Source organism: Haplochromis burtoni, unplaced genomic scaffold (genome assembly GCF_018398535.1).
Source record: "Haplochromis burtoni strain Fernald_Lab_line unplaced genomic scaffold, NCSU_Asbu1 Contig_21, whole genome shotgun sequence".
In the NCBI taxonomy this organism is placed as follows: domain Eukaryota; kingdom Metazoa; phylum Chordata; class Actinopteri; order Cichliformes; family Cichlidae; genus Haplochromis; species Haplochromis burtoni.
The window spans coordinates 1,984,180-2,005,070 of NW_024582382.1; the positions used below are offsets into that span (position 1 = coordinate 1,984,180).

Here is a 20,891-nt window from a genome sequence, read left to right on the forward strand (position 1 = left end):
AAGTATTATTAGCATTTTCTCAGCAACGCCATAATGCAAATTGAGATACACTACAGCCCTCTTCACTTTGATCATTTTATTATAGCTAATTATCTTTGTATAGCAAGACAATTTTCTAAATCAACGTTACAAAGTGCTTCTCACAGGGCAACAACATCATTACCAGCCGATTTTATTAAAGTGCTGTGGTCATAGTTTGCCTGTGGGTTAAACAACTTGTTGCAGTTTCAAAATATATTCATAAATTAACTAACGTTAGTATAAGATTGAAAACAAAGCAGCAACTGAATTCTTTCCTGTTACGGTTTTTTTGGTTTTATTTTTTTAATTAATGATATTTTTCACTGTTATTCACTCTTATTTCAGCCAACATAGTTTAAATGAGTCACATCAACAATGTCCGCTGTCACATTATCAAGTAAAATAAAGCACAAGCATTTTTGGAGCACTGGGCATTATTTTCTTTCACAGCTTTTATTGCCCTCATGATTCTTTATACTAACGTCAAGGAAAACTTATTAGGAAAAGACAAAGACAACATTTTTTAAATATTCAGTCACAAGTTGTGAGTTCATAAAAATAGTATGAACAGGTACTGAATAGCACTTTTTGTCATATAACCCGATGTTCCCTTAATGAGGCCAGGTCATATTTTACATATTTTATTATCTTCATAGCCAAGTAACCTTCCTCAAATTCCTCCTAGGGTCTGCCTTGAAGAGAAGACAAGAAGTAACTATAAATTTATCAACTTTTGTCAAAGCATCATCATTAAATAAAACATCTAAAGAAATGAATAATGTAGAACTAGAAATAGAACATAATAAAGCACTGCGTTTATCCAATTTCCTGTTGTTTCATGTAACTTTGCATAGGGGCGCTCCTCATTGATGAGAGGCTAGTAGAGCTTTAGTGCACTTGAGCATTCATCTAAATCCATCAGAGAATACCATCTCATCTTTGAATCTTATCTTAGATTTTTCCCCATAAACAGGGCAGAAGGCAGAGCCCATAGAAACGGAAAGTCAATAACAAAAACTTTACAATAATATGACAACGTAAAGAATAAGATGATGTTTGTCTAATTATACAAAACCAGCACCAAGGTGTCACTGAGTTTGTTGGTCCAGGCTCCTTTAAAGAAAGTCCTGCCACCGTCTATGTGATCTTGCAGCAACAGTCAGTGGTCTTGTTATACATGATGTATATAATATGAGAGGAGGCCGGCAAATGCTGCTACAGTCGGTGCAATCATCCAGTTCACCGATAATTCTTGGGGTCTGGGTGCATATCCTTGGCTGTGTCATAGATGATGATGATGGGTGATCCTGATGTGCCTTTCACGTAACCACTGAATTCTATGCGAATCTCTGCCTCTAGCCTCAGGTGTAAGCGCACCTGTGAGCGGAAATGTGCCGCACTTTCTGTCACTGAAGTAACGTGATGACGACAGGCGTCAAGTCCAGGTCACGTGAACCTTCCACCTGTAAACCTGTTGATTTGTGCCGCTTCCCAGAGTCGCCACTCGAGGATACGTTCAAATCTCTGCTGTTTATAATTTTATTTGTTATTTCGTGGCATCTCGCAGTAAATTCGGGTTCTATCGCAATATTTGTATACTCTATAGAAGCATTTTTTATGCTCTCCGACTGTGTGGACTTCGACCTCTGCGAGACACCTGCCTCAAACAAGGAAGTCTAGTTTGTTGACTGCGTCGCGGATGAAGTCAACGAGCGGTTAGTAAATGGGCCTAAATTGTCACGTTTAGCTGTTCTGAAAATATATTTCACCCTTAAAGCTCGTCGTGTAATTTTGGCTCGTGGACAGTGACTTCTAAACGCGATAAAGCTACTTCCGCCCTCTCCGGGACAAGGAAATCTCTTTGTTGACTGTAAAGAAGGTACGAGTCGATAAGATCATTTGAACCACATTCATCTCTTTTCTTTAAAAATGGCACTTCTTGTGTCCGTTTAGCAAACACTATTGCCTTTTTTGTCTTGTGCCTAATGGGCAGCATGCAGTCACTCAGTCAAACACAGAGGGGCCGTGTGCTCACTGTAAAAAAAACTAAACCGACTTGGTGTGTTTTCTTTCTGTTTCAGATTAACCTTTCTTCGGGAGACATGGCTTCATTAACCGAAAATAATTCGTCTGCCCTGGATGCTTCAAAATCAGGCATGTCCAACATGACCATTATTGTATCAGGCAACGGAGCAATCATACAGAATGGGATGTTTTTAAACACAGTGGCTGCCCAGGTCCTTTCAGGGATATTCGTCTGGTCTGCCTTGCTAATAACTTGTCACCAGGTGAGTATGCACCATTTCACAAAAGGCTTTCATGTAAATCACTGTAAATACGTGAAAAGAACTAAAATCACTGCATTACAAAGCATCACACGCTCAAAGATGCAAACGCATAAAGAGTTCAGCTCACCATTTTAGTGTAACAGAAACAGATTTGCTGCACTTCCTTGTCCAGAGGACAAAAACAAATTATTCTATTCCTAAAGGCTTATTAGTGCACTGACTTCACTGTCCCTGCTTTTACTGTTTATTTGTTTTGGTTCTCACCCTGGCACTTTCTTATCTAATTTAAAGGTATTACTTTCTTCCCATGCAAGCAAGTAATTTAGTCCCTAACTTGGTTGGACTTCCTCACTTGTTGTGAGTGTGAGCGTTGTTTTACTTTTTAGTTGTTGTTGACTACTAGATTAAAACGGACAAAAATACCCAAGCTTATTACAGGACAATGAATGCACAGTGAGCCCTCTCTGTATGGGTAAGAACATGGCCACGATGAATGAGTGGCTCACCACAGACTACCTTTACCCAGAAACCATTTTATCACTGCTGCAAAGAAGTGTTTCCACATGTGTGGTTGATGTGCCCGCTGTGCTGAGATGATAGCTGATCATTATGTTTTTTTCACTCATAGTGAATGCCAAAGAGTGCTGTGCACCATCAGCAGGGAAACAAACTGATTTTTTTTAAAATAACATTTTCCACATTATAAAGGAAGAGGATTTTGTGTTCATGTTCACTGATCTTATAGCCTAAATACTGATTATGCACCCATCCAGAATCATTGGACTAAATGTATACAGTGTCATATTTATATTAGGTAGTGTGATGAATGAAAGACACGTTATTTATTTAGATAAATAAGTTTGCGACATAGAGAGCATTAAAATGTTGCAATCAGTGATTCAAAAGCAATCTGTGTTTAGGGATTTGTGACACAGTATCGAGCCAATTGGTTTTCTATCTTTTTAATATAGTACATGTTTGGCCAAACACTTGCCAGCAAGACATCTTAATTGAACAAATAAACAACAAGTGTTCCACAGGGAGGATGCTGGCTTGTAACCGACATCCTTTGTGTAGCACAGGAGGGAATAAAACGGTCTGCAGGAGGAGTGTTGCAATGCTGGTGGTGTTTCATCTGACTCCGCTCCAGAGGATTGCTATAGACTCTTAAACTCACATTCTGAATACTAAACACATATCGACGATGACCTTAGATCCTCTGCTATAATGTTTCCAGTGCATTTTGGAGTAGCAATCTGTGAAGTTTGTGTGTGTATGGTGGGCTTATTGGTCCCTTTGAAACGTGAAGCATTTGGGATTAAGAACATCAGACTGAATTTATGTCATGTTTTATGACTGTATTATGTGTTCCAGGAGGCATTCTCCTTTAGCTACCATGTATACTTTAGATTCAGTCCTGTTCTAGTTTATTTGTGTATTCATTTTTCCCTTATCCATACTGTGGGCTGAAGCCATTTTTCATCACACAACTACGATTTGCCTGCGGAGTCAGAAAGGATATATATTTCTGTGTTTTAAAGCAAATTTAGGGCATCATTCTACAATCTGCTTCACTATATGTGAAATGATGGCCACCGTTTTCACAGTAATCAGCCTTTAATGTGTAGGCTGAAATGGGGATGTGCTGAGTAAAGTGCTATAAGTGAGATTTTTAGATCCATTCATGCCATTTTTTTGCATTCATGTGAAAAAAAAAAATTAAATTGGTAATAATTTTCTCAATTTCCTACAGCGCTGCAAAATGCTTTTAAACACACCCATTACCACGTACACTGAAGGGTTGTCACAAACACCAGTGCCGTCACCAGTCAAAGCACTCATCTTTTTGGCTTTGCATAAATTTGTGACAAAAATGACTGAAAATGATATATCTGAAGGATTTCTTTTTTATGCTCTACACGAGGTTAGAGTTCATTTAATGTAGAGAAAGTTCTGTGATCCACAGACTAGTTGTGTGCTTGTCTAAGGTGAAGTTGTAATTATTTTCTGTATCAGTTAATGTGGCAGTTCTTTTTTGAGTGACTGGATTTGTCAATTTGTCTTGATAAGATACCCTAAAATTATATTAAAAAAATCTCATCACAGCTTTTCTAATGTCCAACAATGTTTGTTTTAAAGTCTTTAGTAACCTTTTAAATTGAAGCTATTCAGTTAACAATTTAAAAAGATCAAAAATAATGGTCTAAATGGATTAATTCTTATATAGTGCCTTTCTACTCTCCCAGAGCACTCAAAGCACTTTATACAACATTCAACCATTCACAGAAGCATTTTCTATCCTTTAAGTGCTTTCTAGCTAACATTCACATATATTCATATTCTGATGGATGCATCAGAGAACAACTTGTGGTTAGTGCCTTGCCCAAGGATATTTGGCATGCAGACTGGGGGAGTCGGGGAACAAACCATCACCCTTCCACTCCACCTAATGAGCTACAGCCAATCCAGAAATAACCACAAAAATAATCATACAAATATTGGAGGCGGTATGGTCAGAGTTGAGATAATGTTTTTATTTTTAGGCTAAATTGACATGAGCTTGGTGGGATTAATTGGATTACCTCTCATATAGAGGTATCTGACTGATGAGTCATAAGTGTCTGCGTTTACTGAGGAAATTTAAACTGCTAGTCCTTTTTTTTTCTTCAAATTGTCATTTTATGAAGAATGAATCTTGAGTTATTACCAGAAAATGTCGTCTCTCTTTATTAATCACTCTACTTTAAGAGGTCTTTGTGCTTGACTGCATCCATTTTCAGCAATAGTATAGCAATACTGAGGAGATAATTTGACTAATTTTTCAGTGAAATTTTATTTTTTAGCTGAAGAGACACTACTACAGATATAACTCTTCCATATTTCCCAAGTTTTACTGTCGATTTGTTAATCTTGACAGTCTTAGCCACTGTGGTTACGTATTAGCGTTGCATTACCCAAGAGCTCTGAAAGGAAGAACCTTCCTCAGACTTTCCACTACTTATCTAACAGATATGTGTTTTATTTCCATTTTATTTATTTAAGAGCAGACTGGAAAATGCCAATCCCTTTCTTAACCATATTAACAGTAGTAATCAATAAATGTGACTCACTGGTGTAATAATTGTTCCGTGTTTATGTAAAGCTTTGTCTAAAAGCTAAAGGTCACTGATAAGAATGATAGCTGAATTGTCTGCCATATGGTGCATGTGTTAGTTTACGTGTCGTCAACCATGTTTATAGAGGCAACTGTGTGTGTATGTATGTGTATGCACATGTGTGTAAAAATAATAAGTTAAGACTTTTTACCAGTTTGTTAAAACAAAGTCCAGATAGCGAACATATACTTAAGTTGGAGCTCCTCAATGTAAGGTGTGGTTAGTAATTTAGTAGCAGGAATGTTCTGGGAGGGTGTGGGAGGGTGGATTATCTTTCTTTATTCTAGACAACATGCCTCTGTCCTTTTGTATTCCATTGTGGCAGTCAGAAGAGTCGCGACAAGATAAAGTGCCGCAAGAAATAACACCATACAGATTAAAAAGAAAAAGATGACATGGTTGCACTCAGGAGTTTGATATGTCTGTGTTCACTCTTTGTGATATGTCTTGTCTGTTCTATAGAAACAAAAGGAACATTAGTTATTATCGGTATAAGAGTGTCTGATAAGCTTAAAGTTGACACTTACACATCACTAACTTCCTTTTTTAAGACATTTTCAAAAAGTGAGTTACAGTTTTATTAAGTTTGTTATCAGTATACATGACTTCTGACAAGAAGTATGGGAGCCCTATGGAATTAGCTGGTCATAAAATGTGACATGATTTTCAATAGCCGCTAAAAACCACGTACTTGTGGTTTTGTAGCCCAGAACTCACTTCTAGGTAGAGTACCCGCAGTACTAAATGGTCTCCACCTAGTGACAACCTCTCTAACTGGGCTCATTAGTAAATTTTAACTCTTGTTTTTTTATGTAAATATAGTTGATGCTCATAAGTTTAGTAACTGTTTTGACCAAGAAATATCAATGGATGCTGTGTAGCAAATGGTTTGCTTTGCTTGTGGCTTTTTTTCCTTCTTTAGCTCCAATGCACACCTACAATTTTGTTTCATTGATTAGACTCCAACTTTGCAAGCTCCTCACCCCAATATGCTAATTTGGGTGTTATTATACGTCTTTAGACACTTTTTGGATGTTTAAATAATACATTTAAGCAAGAGAACCCTTTTTGCTTCAAATTGTTGGTAATTAATTACAGTAATTGTAAGGTTAGCTGGGCATGTTTTGTTTTCTTACTGTTGTCTAGGTAAAAAGTAACTTTGAAAATGGCACTACAAGCGCTTGTAAATTAAAATGGCTTTAGATAGACTTTTTCTAGTTACAAGATATTGAAAAAAAATATGTTAATTGAAAATCAAGAACCTTTACATTGCAGTTACTGAAGTTACAGTTGCGTGATAAAGTGTTTGCCCCTTCCTGATTTCCTAGTGTTTTGCATATGTGTCACACTTAAATGTTTCAGATCATTAAACAAATTTTATTTTGCACAAAGATGGCCTGAATAAATACACAATGCAGTGTTTAAATGATGATTTCACTGATTAAGGGAGAAAAGTTATCCAAACCTACCTGGTCCTGTGTGAAATATGTCATTGCGCTTATGTTAAATTGTGAATTTACTGTGATTAACCACATTTTATGGAAAACTGAGTTCATTTTCACTAAACACACTCAGGCCTGATTACTGGACGACTGTAAAAACAAGAAATCATTGAATAAAACCTTTCTGGCAAAGTTGAGCAGGCTAAAAGATCTCAAAAGCAACACATCTAAAGAAAAACCTGAGAAACAAAGTCACTGACATCTATCAGTCTGTAAAGGGTTACAAAGCAATTTCTACGGCTTTGGAACTCCAGTGAACCATGGTGAGAGCCATTATCCACAAATGGAGAAAACTTGGAACAGTGATGAACCTTCCCAGAAATGACCAGCCTACTAAAATTGCTCCAAGAGCACATTGACAGCTCATCCAGGAGGTCACAGAATAACCCAGAACAGCATGAAAGAACCGCAGGCTTCACATGTCTCAGTTAAGGTCAGAGTTCATGATTCAACAACAAATAAGAGAATGGGCAAAAATGGCATCCATTGGAGAACTCCAAGGATATAACCACTGCTGAACAAAAAGAATGCGCAGGCTCATCTCACATCTGCCAAAAAACAAATGGATGATCCCAGAGATTTTGGGAAAATATTCTGTGCACTGACAAAGGTTTACATCTTTTGGAAGGTTTATCCTATTACATCTGGCGGAAAGTAACGCAGCATTTCAGAAAAGGAACGTCATACCAGAATTAAAAACATGAGTAGGTCAAAATTCCTCTACAGTGTTGTCAAAGACTCATCAAACAGTTGTTGCTGCTGAGGGTGGTCAAACCAGTTATTAGGTTCAGAGGGCAATCCCTTTTTCTATGGCCATATAGGGTTGGATTTTTTTTTCCACCTTAATAATAAGCGTCTTGATTTAGAAAGTGTATTTTGTGTTTACCTTTTTTAATCTTTGTCTAATATTTAAATTTGTTTGATGATCTAAAACATTTAAATGTGATAACAAGCAAAAAAATAAAAAATCAGAAGGGGGGGTCAAACCTTTTCTCACTACTATATATTAGTACTAACAGCCATTGTTTAGCTGCTTATTAAAGGCGTTATCTTTATATTACCACAGAACCTGTGAACAAGTTTTTCTTATACAAAACAGACTCGTTTTAATCTGATATAAGTATAAACATTGGGTTTTGTTGTGTTCAATTGCTCCTATGATTATAAGTTTGACAAGACTGTATCAATTTAAATTTCTGTGATACAAACAGTTGGGATATAACCACCACCATATTTCCCAACTGCTTTATGTTGCAGCATTTTGCTGTGGATTTCTTAATCTTGATGGTAGACAGTACTTCCGTGGTGGCATTGCATTACGTCACCTTTAGAGCATCAAAAGGAACAATTACATTTAACATTTTTTCATAACATAAACACATAGTAAAACCCAGTCACTTTCTTAACTTTATTATCCATACTTCATTTTAAGTAGGCGCTTTGAACACGACTGTTTTACATGATTGTAAAACTATCCTGTCAGGTGATGATTTTTATATAAAGTCTAAAAACTACAGCTGAGTTGTCTGCCATGTGATATGTGTGTGTTGCCAGATACACTACATCACATTTTAAATATAATTCAATTGAAACCAAGTCCAGTTACCGATCATATTGTTAAGAGCTGTACAATGTAAGGTGTGGTCAGTAACTTTGTTTGGGGAGGTCATTAAAATGGGCGTTAGGTAATTTCTCTTTATTCTACACAACATGCTTCTAGTATTTCATTGTGGCAGACAGAACAGTCAGGGCAAGATACAATGTGGCGAGGAATACCATCCAGATTAAAAAGAAAATGGTGACATGGTTGCTCTTGGGAGCCTGGCATTTTAGTGTTTACACTCTTGTGGTTTATATTGTTTCTTCTCTGTAGAAAAATAGAATTAGAATAGAATTCAACTTAATTGTCATTGCACATGTCACAGGTACAGGGCAACGAAATGCAGTTTGCATCCATCCAGAAGTGCTTTAGCCATGATATAGATATATTACAATATATATTAGCAATAATATAGATATGTAAGTATATTACAGAAAAAAAATGAATTAGTTATCACCCCTATGTTACCATTCTCCACTACGGATGTCTGATAAGCTGAAAAGCTTGATAAGTAACCATAAAGTAAAAACTTCAAAGTCCAAAGACATTAAACAATGGTGAGTTACAGTTTTATTAAGTTTATTATCAGTATGCAGTGATTAAAAAAATCTAAGCCTTATGGAGGCTGAATTGACTCTTGAAATACCTGGTCATAAAATGTGATATGATCTTCATCTCTGCTACTGATATACATAAACATATTGATTTTAAGTTAATAACATACTGACATTTAACATATAAAACTTGGTGTTTTGAATGATCTACATCATACCAATAAATCATCTCCACTTAATAACAACCCTGTTGTAAATCCTTAACCCTTTTCATGTTTATGCAAAGTCTAGTGACTATTCTAATAAATACAGTGGGGCAAAAAAGTATTTAGTCAGCCACCGATTGTGCAAGTTCCCCCACTTAAAATGATGACAGAGGTCAGTAATTTGCACCAGAGGTACACTTCAGCTGTGAGAGACAGAATGTGAAAAAAAATCCATGAGACATCACTTCTATAGTTATAGAAGTTATTGAATTCATAACCCTTTTTTGTGGTTCTGTATTAATGTTTGGCAATAAAAGGGTTATTTGTTTCCTAATTGTTCTCCTATGCTTTAACTATGTTTTCATTGCAGATCTATACACACCTTAGATCCTACACCGTCCCAAATGAGCAGCGCTACATCATCCGCATCCTGTTTATTGTGCCAGTTTATGCCTTTGATTCTTGGCTCAGCCTTCTTTTCATCAGCAACAACCAGTACTATGTCTACTTTGATTCTGTCCGAGACTGCTATGAAGGTAAGTATCACAAGAACCAGTACTGTGGGTGATGGTGTTCTTCATGGGCAGTCATTGTTACTTCCCTGCCTTTGTTTTATATGGCTGCCAGGAGTAGAAACACAAGGAAGTAACCAAACTAGTTTTTCACAGCAGTCGTTGTTCTCATGTGCGTAGACCTCATTATTTCAGGTGTTACATTTTTAGGGTGAGGTGAATTTTTTTTGGTGAATTTGTTTTGTTCCCTGGTTTGCAGTGTTTTGTCTTTCAGGAAAGGTAATTTATTTTGGTTTGATATTGAAAATCCTGCAGCAACTTTCAATATGCAAATCTAATTTAAACCCTGTTCTCTAGGTGGCAGTTAGGTAGAGTAGCCGCTTTCTACAGTGTACCTATAATTATGAATTGAAGTTTTGAGACTAAAGCACTTCACCGGTGGCAAAGGTGAATCATATGCAAAATGGATTACAAGTAATTTGAGAAAGAAGAAAAATAGGAAATGCATTATTCAAGCGATTAGTTTCCAGTTTGCAGGCCAATTTTGTGGCTGATTGATAGTGCGGTGCATCAGGAAGCAGGAAGACTGGAATACCACCAGCGGCTACGGCTAAAACATAATGAACCTTCTCTTGACTGGACACCATCTGCATTAGCTTCATTAATCCCTCTTTAAATAGCAACAAAGGATTAGGAAGGGATTTCCGAGACACAGAACCCTTAGAAGCTTCTTAATGTAAGGACTAAAACATTTATTGTTATAAAATGTAGGACTAATTATTTTTTATCATGTGAAAGTTTTTTCCTCTAAAATGATTTGACCTTTTTGGTGAAGTTAAACTTAAAGGTGATGGAAAATTATCCTACAGTTTAAATTATTCAGTGAAATGTGTTTGAAATTTGGTAAAAAGACAAATAACTCTTCCTTTTTTGTTACAGCTTTTGTCATTTACAATTTCCTGAGCCTGTCCTTTGAGTATTTGAGAGGAGAGAGTGCAATCATGTCAGAGATCCGAGGGAAGCCTATACAGTGAGTGCACTCAGTTCTATGTTACATGTACATGATGGAAAGCTTTTTAGTGTTAATGATTACGTTGACCTAGGAGTAATAAATACATTAGTTCACCTGGAACCAACTATAGTTGTTTTTTATGATCCCAAAAGGTCCAAAGTGCGTTTTCTACTCTTGAATTAGCATTTTGTTTGAACAGCACAGTGAAAGTGCTACCAATAAACTGCTGTGTTGTTCATAGGTGAGGCTTCTCTTTATCTCTCTGCTTTTACCCAGTCTTCATAAGCTGTGTTTATGGCTGACTCAGCCATAGGGCAGCTAGTCTGGGCCAGTTTCTCGAGTGTGTTCAGACTCTAATGCTGATCTCTGTTAAATGATGGTATTTCTTGACAGAGCTGGTGGAGACAAGATGTATAATGCTTATCTTGTTTAAGGATCATTCACCCTTTAGGAATTCAATGGAAACTCTGATTTGAGCTTTGTGACATTATCAGAAGCAGCCATCAGAATATGGACACACTGCATATAAAGCTATAAATGGTTGCTGACCATGCTATAAAAGGAAAACATTGTCAGCAACAATACTCAGATAAGGTATGACATTTAAACGATCTTTAGTTTGGTTCCAATGGGCCCAAAGTCTGCCGAGAAAAAATCCCCAATACCATTACACCACCACCACCAGTTTGAAACATTGATACAAGCAGGTTGAATCGGTGCTTTCATGTTGTTTTCACCAACACCCCTACCGTCCGAAAGGTAGGAACTAAGATTCATCAGACCAGTTCTCATCTTCCAATTCTGGTGAAATTGCAGCTTTGTTTCATGCTCTCCTCTGACAGCAGTGGCACCCGGTGTGTTCTTTTCCAGCAGTAGCCCATCTTCTTCAAGGTTACATGTGCTGTGCATTCAGAGATAGCCTTGTGCATATCTTGGTTTTAACAAGTGGTTGTTTGAGTTGTTGTTGCCTTTTTCAACTTCAGGCAGTTGGGCCATTTCACCTGGCATCAACAAGACATTTTCACCCAGAGAATTGACACTTATTGGATATTTTCGTTTTGGACCAGTCTCTGTAAATCGTAGAGATGCAGGAAAATCTCAGGAGATGGGCGATTTTTGAAGTATTCAGTCCAGCTGCTGTTACCAACAACCATGCCAAGCTCAAATTCTCTTAAAGCACTACTCTTTACATTCTAATGATTGAATGGAGAAGAGAAGATGAATTTAAACAGGTTATCCTGTGCTTGTCTACATGCCTAAATGCATTGGATTGCTGCAATGCCATTGGTTGATTTAGATATTTGAGTTAAACAGTTGAAAAATTAAAAATAAAAATATTAAATAATAAAAAGATATATACCTATATAGATATGTATAGATCCTCATGATCCAGGTGATACCTTCTAATGTGTTTTTCTGTCAAACCAATGATCCAAAGCCCAAATATACTCAGTTCACAGTAATCTAAAATATAGCCAGATAAAATGTAAAATCTCCACAAAAGCTTGAACAAATTGATGTCTTGAGTTTTTGTTTGAAAAATATCTTTTGTGTACTTTGCTTGATTTTGTTATCAGACATTTCAGTATTGACACAACTTAAAAACTCCTCATGTTCTGTTGACTTGACAGATCAAGTTGTCTGTATGGTACCTGCTGCCTCGTTGGAATGAGCTACTCCATTGGCTTTTTGAGATTCTGCAAACAGGTAAGCTTCAATCATGCTTTTATCTCTGCTCTAAAAACTCTCCTTCAGGCCTCTGAAATAAACTCGCACAAAGTGAAAACAAGAATACATCCAAAAAAAAGAAAACGAAAACCCTTCACTGTGAGTTATTATTCACTTCGAGTCTTCAGACTGCTTAAAAATGACAGCTGTTATAATTGGCTCTGTGTTTTTTCAGAGGATAACATCCATTGGTTACAAAAAGGAAAACAAAAGCAATCGAGGCCAGGTGAAAGCAGTTTGATAATAAACACAGAGCGATGATATGAGCTGTCAGCGCAGTGCTTCATCCCAGTGTCTTGGGATGCTGCACAAGCTTCCAGTCTAACACTGATGGATATTAGAACTGTCTTCAAAAGAAAATGCATAAAATGAACATTTTTTTAATAAGAAGCAAGTGATAAACACTCATTGTGCCCTGGCAGAAGTCCTCCATGAAATGTTTTAAAAGGAAAATCTTGCAATTTCTTTGAGGTAAAGCTATAAACAAGATAATTCTCTACGAGGGGGTAATTAAGACAAGACAAGAAGAAGATAGATCCAGATACTCCAGTATTTTTTTTGTAATTTGTTGTGTATCAGTGAAACGTAGGCCTAGAGAAAGGGCTTAATACTAAGCTTTCTATAAATCTAGCACCTTACAACTGATTAAATTCTGTTTTGCTTATGTAAACCAAAGCAAAGTCATTGACAGTTGCTCCAAACAAGCTTAAGTGGCTGCCATACATATTAATATATTTGAACTAAATCACTGAAGCACTTCATATCGATCACACAAAGCTGTGGTTCAGAATAAGAAAATACTGTTCTCTGTGAGTTTCTTTACAAGAAAGTACTTAAACTGGAAGAACGTGACATCTGATAGGCCTCGATCTACATTCACGGGTGTAACGAGCATTAAAATTCTTCGCACATTTTGAGAACGCGTCAGTTTGTGATTATAAGGGGGCTTAACAAATGAAATACTGATATGAAAAAGCAGCCTGGAGTCATGGTGTTTCTTGAAGATAAGGTTAGAGGATAAGCTGCTCTTACATCCTAAACTGTTCGATGACATTTCAGTTTTAAGTCATTTATCTCATTGTCGGATGCTTTGGGGAATCATTTTCTTGAAACTGAGCACAAGTGAAATCCCGTGGATGTGAATTGTGGCTGTTTTGCTTCCAAATAAACAAATAAGGTGCAGTAAAACATGGTATGACCACAAAGTGTTGTAGTTTGATCATTTTAATAGGTTGCTGTACTTAATATTCTATCAAATGTGCAAATTTGTAATCACAAGTTGAATTAGGCTGACATGAAGTCGCCCTCTGTGAGCGAATCCTCACCAAAGCTTATGCCTTGTTTTGGAATTTGAAATGTCTGGATCTGTTTGTAAAATGAAAGATTCTTCTTTTGCCCACTGTCCTCTTCTCAACCAAGTTTCATGAAACTCAGTTTAGTAGTTTTTTGTGTAATCCTGCTGACAGACAAACGAAAAGCTCTGAAAACATACCTCCATCTCAGCTCCTTGGCAGAGGAATAATATACATCTTCAGCTTTCCAGGGCTTTGAAGAGCTTCACAATATTTTTGTGTCCTCAGCTTTACTGTTTTGATTGTTTCTTATCGCACTTCTAGTGTGTAGTGTGAAATCTACATGGTTAACACCAAACAGCAAAGAGACTCACTGACTAGTTGTTAGTCAAGATGAAAAAACATGCAGAATTACAGTGTCCTCTTACATATGTATCATGCAGTGCACTCTCACATGTATCTGAGATTAGTATTTAAGTGTATGAAGACTGTGGATTGCTTGGACTGAATTAATTTGAACCAGAAACCATGGTTGACTGTTAATCCACTGCAAACTATGGCCGTGTATTTTGTTTTCAATTTTAAGCATGGCAGGAAGTATCATGCAAATTACTTGGGTGACAAGCTTGCACTCGAATAGGTGTACGGTAAGTGAAAACTGCTGGTACTTGAGCTTCAAAGTAAATCGGTGTTCTAAACGATTATCGATGCCGTTTTGCCAAGCTGACCATCGTCACTGGAAATCCCTCAAGTTGAAAAGACCTGGTCTGTTGCTTTCAAGTGTAGCGGCAGTGATGGGAGTTTAGAGCAACCTCTTTCAAATTGGTTAGTTCTGGCTTCAATACACAACACAGAGTACCTGTCACTCTTGGGATGCATGCATGCATGCAGGTCTCAATTCGCTGCCTACTTTGTTGTTTCATCCACCTTCCATCCAGATCAGCATTAAAACATGTATCCTGTAGGTTAATTTAGCCAAATAATTAATATTTTACAATGATAAGGTGTTTTAAGTCTTTTAATAATTACAGCAATGATTTGTTGTATGAAATATGCCTGCTTGTTTTGTTGCTGAGAGCATCTGTCAGCTTGATTTAAGAGCAGTTAGCGTAGTTCAAAGACTGGATATGATAACTCTGCACAGAAACTGATGTTTAAAAACAATTTGTTGTTTTATGGGACGATGCTGCAGGACAGTTTCTTACCTTTGAGCAATTGTCCAGCAACCAGAAGAGATCCCAGGAAGTTGTTTCTCAGAGCCAAAAAATGGTTCAGTGCATAACCCCTCATAAAACCATAAAACGGTTATTTGTCTTTTAACCCGTTTATTACCATGTTAGGAGATGGAATTGTGGGGGGTTTTTTCTTTCTTTTTTTCTGCAATTGTGTAAGCTCATACATTTATTAGCTGTACTAAATACAAACAATAACTGAATTGGTGTATACGACATATAATGTAAAAAATCATACCTTGTGAGGTGGGAAAATGGCTGGTGACGACATTAAAGGGATTGGGGATATAACCCACTGTTTTCGTCTGTCAGATGTGCAAACAGATTCTCACATCCTCCTTCATAGTTTCTTGATGTCTCATTCTGAATTACAATTTCTTCTTCAGGCGACTCTCCAGTTCTGTGTTGTCAAACCCATCATGGCAGTCATCACCATCATCCTGCAGGCCTTTGGCAAATATCACGATGGAGATTTTAAGTGAGCACCACCTCTCTTTGCATTTCCTTCTCCATGTATCATATGCTTCCACATGATAGCCAGAAGGCTTGTTTGCTCTTTATGTGCATGGGAACAATTTGCAAATAGAGATAATTATATCACCTCTTCACAGCTGGCATGATGAAAATAGTTGAATTAAAAGTATTTATTTTAAGCTGAAACTGATGGATAGAAACTTCACAGGTGCCCTGCTGCGTTTGTCCCAGTTGTGTCACATGTGTAGCCACACTCACAGCTTCATTGGCATTGTTGATAATGTGAAGTTATTGCTTTTTGCAACTTTCCCTGAAATGTAGTGTTTTGAAATGAAAGCCCTTCATTCTTTTCCTGTTATGCTTGGAGGAGAAGCATTGCTTCATTTCACATTTTTACTTTGTCTGTCAAAAGCTGGGGATAAATTGCAGACAGAAAGATTTAATTACAGCATACTTTAGTGCTTCACATGTGCCAATAAGGTTTTTAACAGAACAAGGAGAGTGTGATATATTCAATAAAATTAGCTTTAGCATATAATCAAAAGCTATAAAATCTGCAGGCCGTAAATTCTGCCCGACTTATTTTCAGGTGCTCTTCTGTGCCTCTTGATTCACCGTCTCTCTCTGAAGATTCAGCTGTGACAACACTTGTTTCAAAACGAAGCACAGAGTTCAATGAGGGCTTTTTATAGAAGTATCCAATCAGCTTTATATCATCGCCCGCTTTTTAGAAGTTTAAAGTTATTATTTCTTCATATACTTCAACAGGAAAAATGGCAGTCAGAAATAAGTGTCTTTCTTCACATCTTTCTTTAGGCTCTGCAGTAAGGCTATAATGATTCACAGATTGTTTACTTATACGCTTTCAGCCAACCGTGCACGGTATACTGCATGGGAGTAATTAGTGTAGTCACAGCTGAATCCTCAGAGAGGCTCTCTAGAATGCAAAAAGGGTAAAAAGGCAGGCTGACAATCAAAAATGTCTGTTTACTGGATGCATCCTAAAAATAAGAAGGCTGTGTATATATAAAAGTCTTAACCTCTTGTTCAAAGAAGAGGACAAAAAGATGCGATATGGCTGAAATGTCCTCAAATTTAAGCCACTTCTTTTCAGTCAGCTTGAAGAGCTGAAGAAGCCAAAACCCAAATAAGTAGACACTATCAAAAAAAATCCTATATATGTTTGCAAATTTACTATGCCGTTCTTCCAACTTTCTTTTCATGCAGTGTGAATGGAGGATACCTGTATATCACAATCATCTACAATATTTCAGTCAGCCTAGCCCTCTACGCTCTATTCCTTTTCTTCTTCGCAACAAGTGACCTGCTCAGACCGTACGAACCGGTGCTCAAGTTTCTCACAATTAAATCCGTCATCTTCTTATCCTTCTGGCAAGGTAAGCTCAGTGTGTGTGTCCCCTTTTTTTCTTTTCTTTGCCAGTCTATAGAATTATATAAACTGATTTAAAAATGTTGTCTTTTTGAAGGAATGGTCCTCGCCATCCTGGAGCGCTGTGGCGTCATTCCCAATGCACTTTTCATCGACGGACACGAGGTTGGCGCCGGTACTGTGGCGGCAGGCTGGCAGAACTTTATCATCTGCATTGAGATGTTCTTTGCTGCCATTGCCCTCAGATACGCCTTCACCTGCACTGTCTACCAGGAGAAAAAAAATGAAGTGCCAGGTGAGGGATGTCGTTTTTACAGAGAACAGAGGAAACAAACAACAAACAATTGATTGTTACCTCTTGTCCTCGCCTTGAAAATCTGTTGACGTCTTCCCAGGCTAATTGCCCTTCTTCCCTAGAGAATAAGGAGTGACACTGGCCTGAAAGCCTGGGAAGTAAAAGTAATTGAATTGCCCTGTACCTCTTTAGACCAGCAACTTGGAGGAGTCACAATACCTCTGATTTAAGCGATATAGAAACTGAAATGTGTAGCTATAGATTTACACATTTGCACTTGAGTTAAATCTAGTGCAAACCTGAACTATGTGACTGTTGGAGTTGCTGAGCATATAATTTGACTAATAAGTTAGAGAAAATTTGCCTTTGAGCAAACCAGAGGAAAATGAGGGGAAAGGCACTGTACTTTAAAAAGGATGAAGTGAGCGATGCTGCTTGCAAGAAAATTGCAAATAGAAGCTAAAAGATGTGTCTTCTGCCATTTTGCAATGTTTCCTGATATAGGAAATCCTACATTCCTTAAAATTCGTACCATACACAATTTCTGGAAATGCTGATGAAAAGGCATAGTTTCATTTAAACTTCTTTGAATTCAGAATTGAAATGTGGTCCACTTGGATAGAACAGTGTTTCTCTATAGAGTACCTCATTATTAGATTAGTTTTAAGTCACCCCGTTCAAGAATACAGTTGAACTTTGGGACAATAACATTCATATTTCCTCAGGTGTTGATATATGTTATTTCATTTTTTTTTGTTTGTTTGTTTTTTTTTTTTTTTTTTTTTTTTTTTTTTTTTTTTTTTTTTTTTTTTTTTTTTTGGCCTGTCCCGTTTGGCTCTTTTGCCATCAGAATTGTTGTCTAAAGGCAAAGAAAGATACCCAACGGATTTTACTTTACCAAACTGACCATCCCAGCCTTGCCGTAATGGTCCATTTGATTCACCTTTTATTGTTTATTTTATTTTCACTTACTGAATACGGGACAGACTTGACTGGGGGAAAGAAGGGGAGAAAGAAAGAGGGAAAGAGAAACAGCTGAGAAGAGGGACGGGGGAGAAGGGCAAAAGACAAAAACCAACAGAACGGGCAGAGGAAAAAAAAATGCATATATCAATCACCTGGATCACCTGCTGAGAAAGAAAAAAGAAAGCAAGCAGAAGAGAACAAGAGTAATAGAATAAACAACATCACAATGATATATGTGAATATGACAGTAAATACTAAATGTTAAACATTATTGTGCAGCACATAAGATCAACAGAACACAGTGTGCTTTGAGGTAGGAGCCAAAAAGGGTGTAGTTTGTGGGTGTGATCACCCGTGTGTACACCTGTGAGCATGGACGCGCTTGTTTTTTGTTTTTTTAAAAGGTTCCTTCATGTAATAATCTGCTAGAGGGTGTGGGGGGGCCACAGCCCCGTCCTCCAGGGCGTGAGGCAGGTGTGGAGGAGATCAAAACTCCAGACATCCAGAGGCCCCCAGAACACAAGAGACCAAGGAAGACCAACAGAGGGGCAGCTGCGCCACTGTCCCGATATATGTTATTTCAGAAGTTGCCACACCCTCTGGTTTACAGTTTCACCAAACCTTGGTCAGCCATGCCTAACTACCACACCTTACGCTTCTCGTTGCACACCTTCGTAAGCCTGAGCCAGTGACCCTGAAACCAAAATCTGTGTGTTTTTTTTTTTACCAGCCCCCCACCCCCTTTTTTATTTTTTATTGTTGTCTTACAATAAACAGACAGTACAAATTAAATATTTAGTCACTTGATGGCGACAAGCCCTATTTTTGGTCACTTAACCAGATCAAAAACCATTTTGTCTCTACAATGAAATCAATACAATGATCAAACAATCTTGATTGCACAGATTAGCGGATGTTTGGATGTTTTGAACATTTAGAAGTACTAACAAATTATTAAAACTTGATCCCACCAATAACTGGAATTCATTATTAAGGGTTTATTAGTTTGTTGTTGTTTTTTAAGACATGAAATTACTTTTTGTGACCAATTGCTAGCATTGCAATTGGGACGTTTTGATAGACATTATTGTCAGTACATGAAAACTCTACTCCTTTTTAAATTTTCAGTGATTTAATAAAGTATTATGCCGTTATTTTTAAAAAATAAATGTTCACTTCCTTCACATTTATTTGCATTCAGATGGCCAAATTGATCACTTTTGTGAAATTTTTAAAGCAATTATATTGCAGTCTCATTTTGTCTGATCGGTAATGTGCCCCTGTCCTCGTTCCTGCTTTTCTACAGAAATTCTCCCACCAATGCAGAGCATTTCCAGTGGTCTGAAGGAAACGATAAACCCGGGAGACATGGTGCAGGATGCCATCCACAACTTCTCTCCAGCCTATCAGCAGTACACCCAGCAATCCACACAGGAGGTGACCCTGCCCACCACAAATGGAAAAGTGGCCACAGGCAGCAAGAGCTCCCGCAAGTCTGACAAAATCATGCTGATTACATCTGATGATGAGTACTAGGCATTTTTCCAGCAAGATCCAGGTGTTTGTGCCCTTCCCACCCCTGTTGCTGACCCCCTGGAGGAACAGCTTTATCTTATAGTGCATAAAGCTGGATTGAACCCAGGTGTTTAATTTTCAGTTTCCCAGTATTTCAGATGAGCTTCCTACTTCTGTCCTGTTTCAATGCTAATTTGACCACATGATGGATTACGTATTAAAATGAATAGCTTAATAGCCAGATATCTGATCTGAGTTCATATCAGCAGTAATAATTGCATGAAAACGACATGTCGCCTTCACTCTATCAGAGAAGACTGGAGCGCTGTGTTTTATTTAAATCAAGCTGCTGGATTTTCAGCTGTGTCGCCGATGCTGATTCTGTCATTATGTCACTGCTCGCGCTCTGGCCGTCTGAAGTGTGCTCCCTCTGATTCATGTCAGTTTCAAAGAGGAGATGATTAATGTGTGACTCCAGGTGGGAAGCAGGGAAGCCAGCGATGGCTGGGAGTGGCACTTCATGGACCGTTTCCCGCATCTGCTTGTTTGAAGTATTTGCTGAGCATTCCTCAGCACGGTTTCCTGACAAATGGAAGGATTTGTTCAAAGACACATTAGTTTTGGAGCAGGCACTTCACAATGCTTTGTGTCTACCGTAGCAGGGATAAACTGGATAAACCTGCCTCCTACAGTGTGGGAGTTACATTATTCTCATTAATTTCCTCAGTGTGCTAAAGAGTGAAACTCAGTGCAACTAGACAGCAGTTTACTAGATTTGTTTTTCACAGTTCCTGCAGTGTTGTAAATACTTTTAGTGGCGCTTTATTTTGTTTTTTTTAGGCTGACATGTGGACATCACTATTTACATTATGATTCCATGTTCCAGGGATTGTGAAATCTGTACAGAATTTGATTATTTTGATATGATATGATATGTTCTGTTTGGAGTATAATTTTAAAGATCCTATTAATATTTATTGTGTGTATCTCAGGCCTAGATAAAACCAAAACCTGTGCTAGGAGAAAAAGACTTTTGCTCATTTCTTTTTTCTTTTTTTTTTTTCCCCTTCAGCAAACATGAGAGTTGTTTTAAAACAGAGGCTAACAAATGCTTGTGAATTTTTATACCCTCTTGTGCCAATAATGCCT

At 37.5% G+C, this 20,891-nt stretch overlaps 1 protein-coding gene across 3 annotated transcripts; it reads left to right on the forward strand.

The window, feature by feature from the left end:
* Positions 1-1,445: 1,445 nt before the first annotated feature.
* Positions 1,446-20,808, forward strand: tmem184a (transmembrane protein 184a). Of its 3 annotated transcripts, XM_005920280.3 has the most exons (10): positions 1,447-1,736; positions 1,828-1,900; positions 2,103-2,309; positions 9,697-9,862; positions 10,778-10,868; positions 12,482-12,557; positions 15,489-15,580; positions 16,804-16,973; positions 17,064-17,261; positions 19,534-20,808. In XM_005920280.3, the coding sequence occupies exons 3-10, from the start codon at positions 2,124-2,126 to the stop codon at positions 19,761-19,763; spliced, it is 1,209 nt and encodes a 402-aa protein (XP_005920342.1). In that variant the 5' UTR covers positions 1,447-1,736; positions 1,828-1,900; positions 2,103-2,123; the 3' UTR covers positions 19,764-20,808. The 3 variants fall into 3 exon arrangements, with proteins under 3 accessions (XP_005920343.1, XP_005920342.1, XP_042074553.1); XM_005920281.3 differs by lacking the exon at positions 1,828-1,900 and having other exon boundaries at positions 1,446-1,736; XM_042218619.1 differs by having other exon boundaries at positions 1,447-1,900.
* Positions 20,809-20,891: the final 83 nt, after the last annotated feature.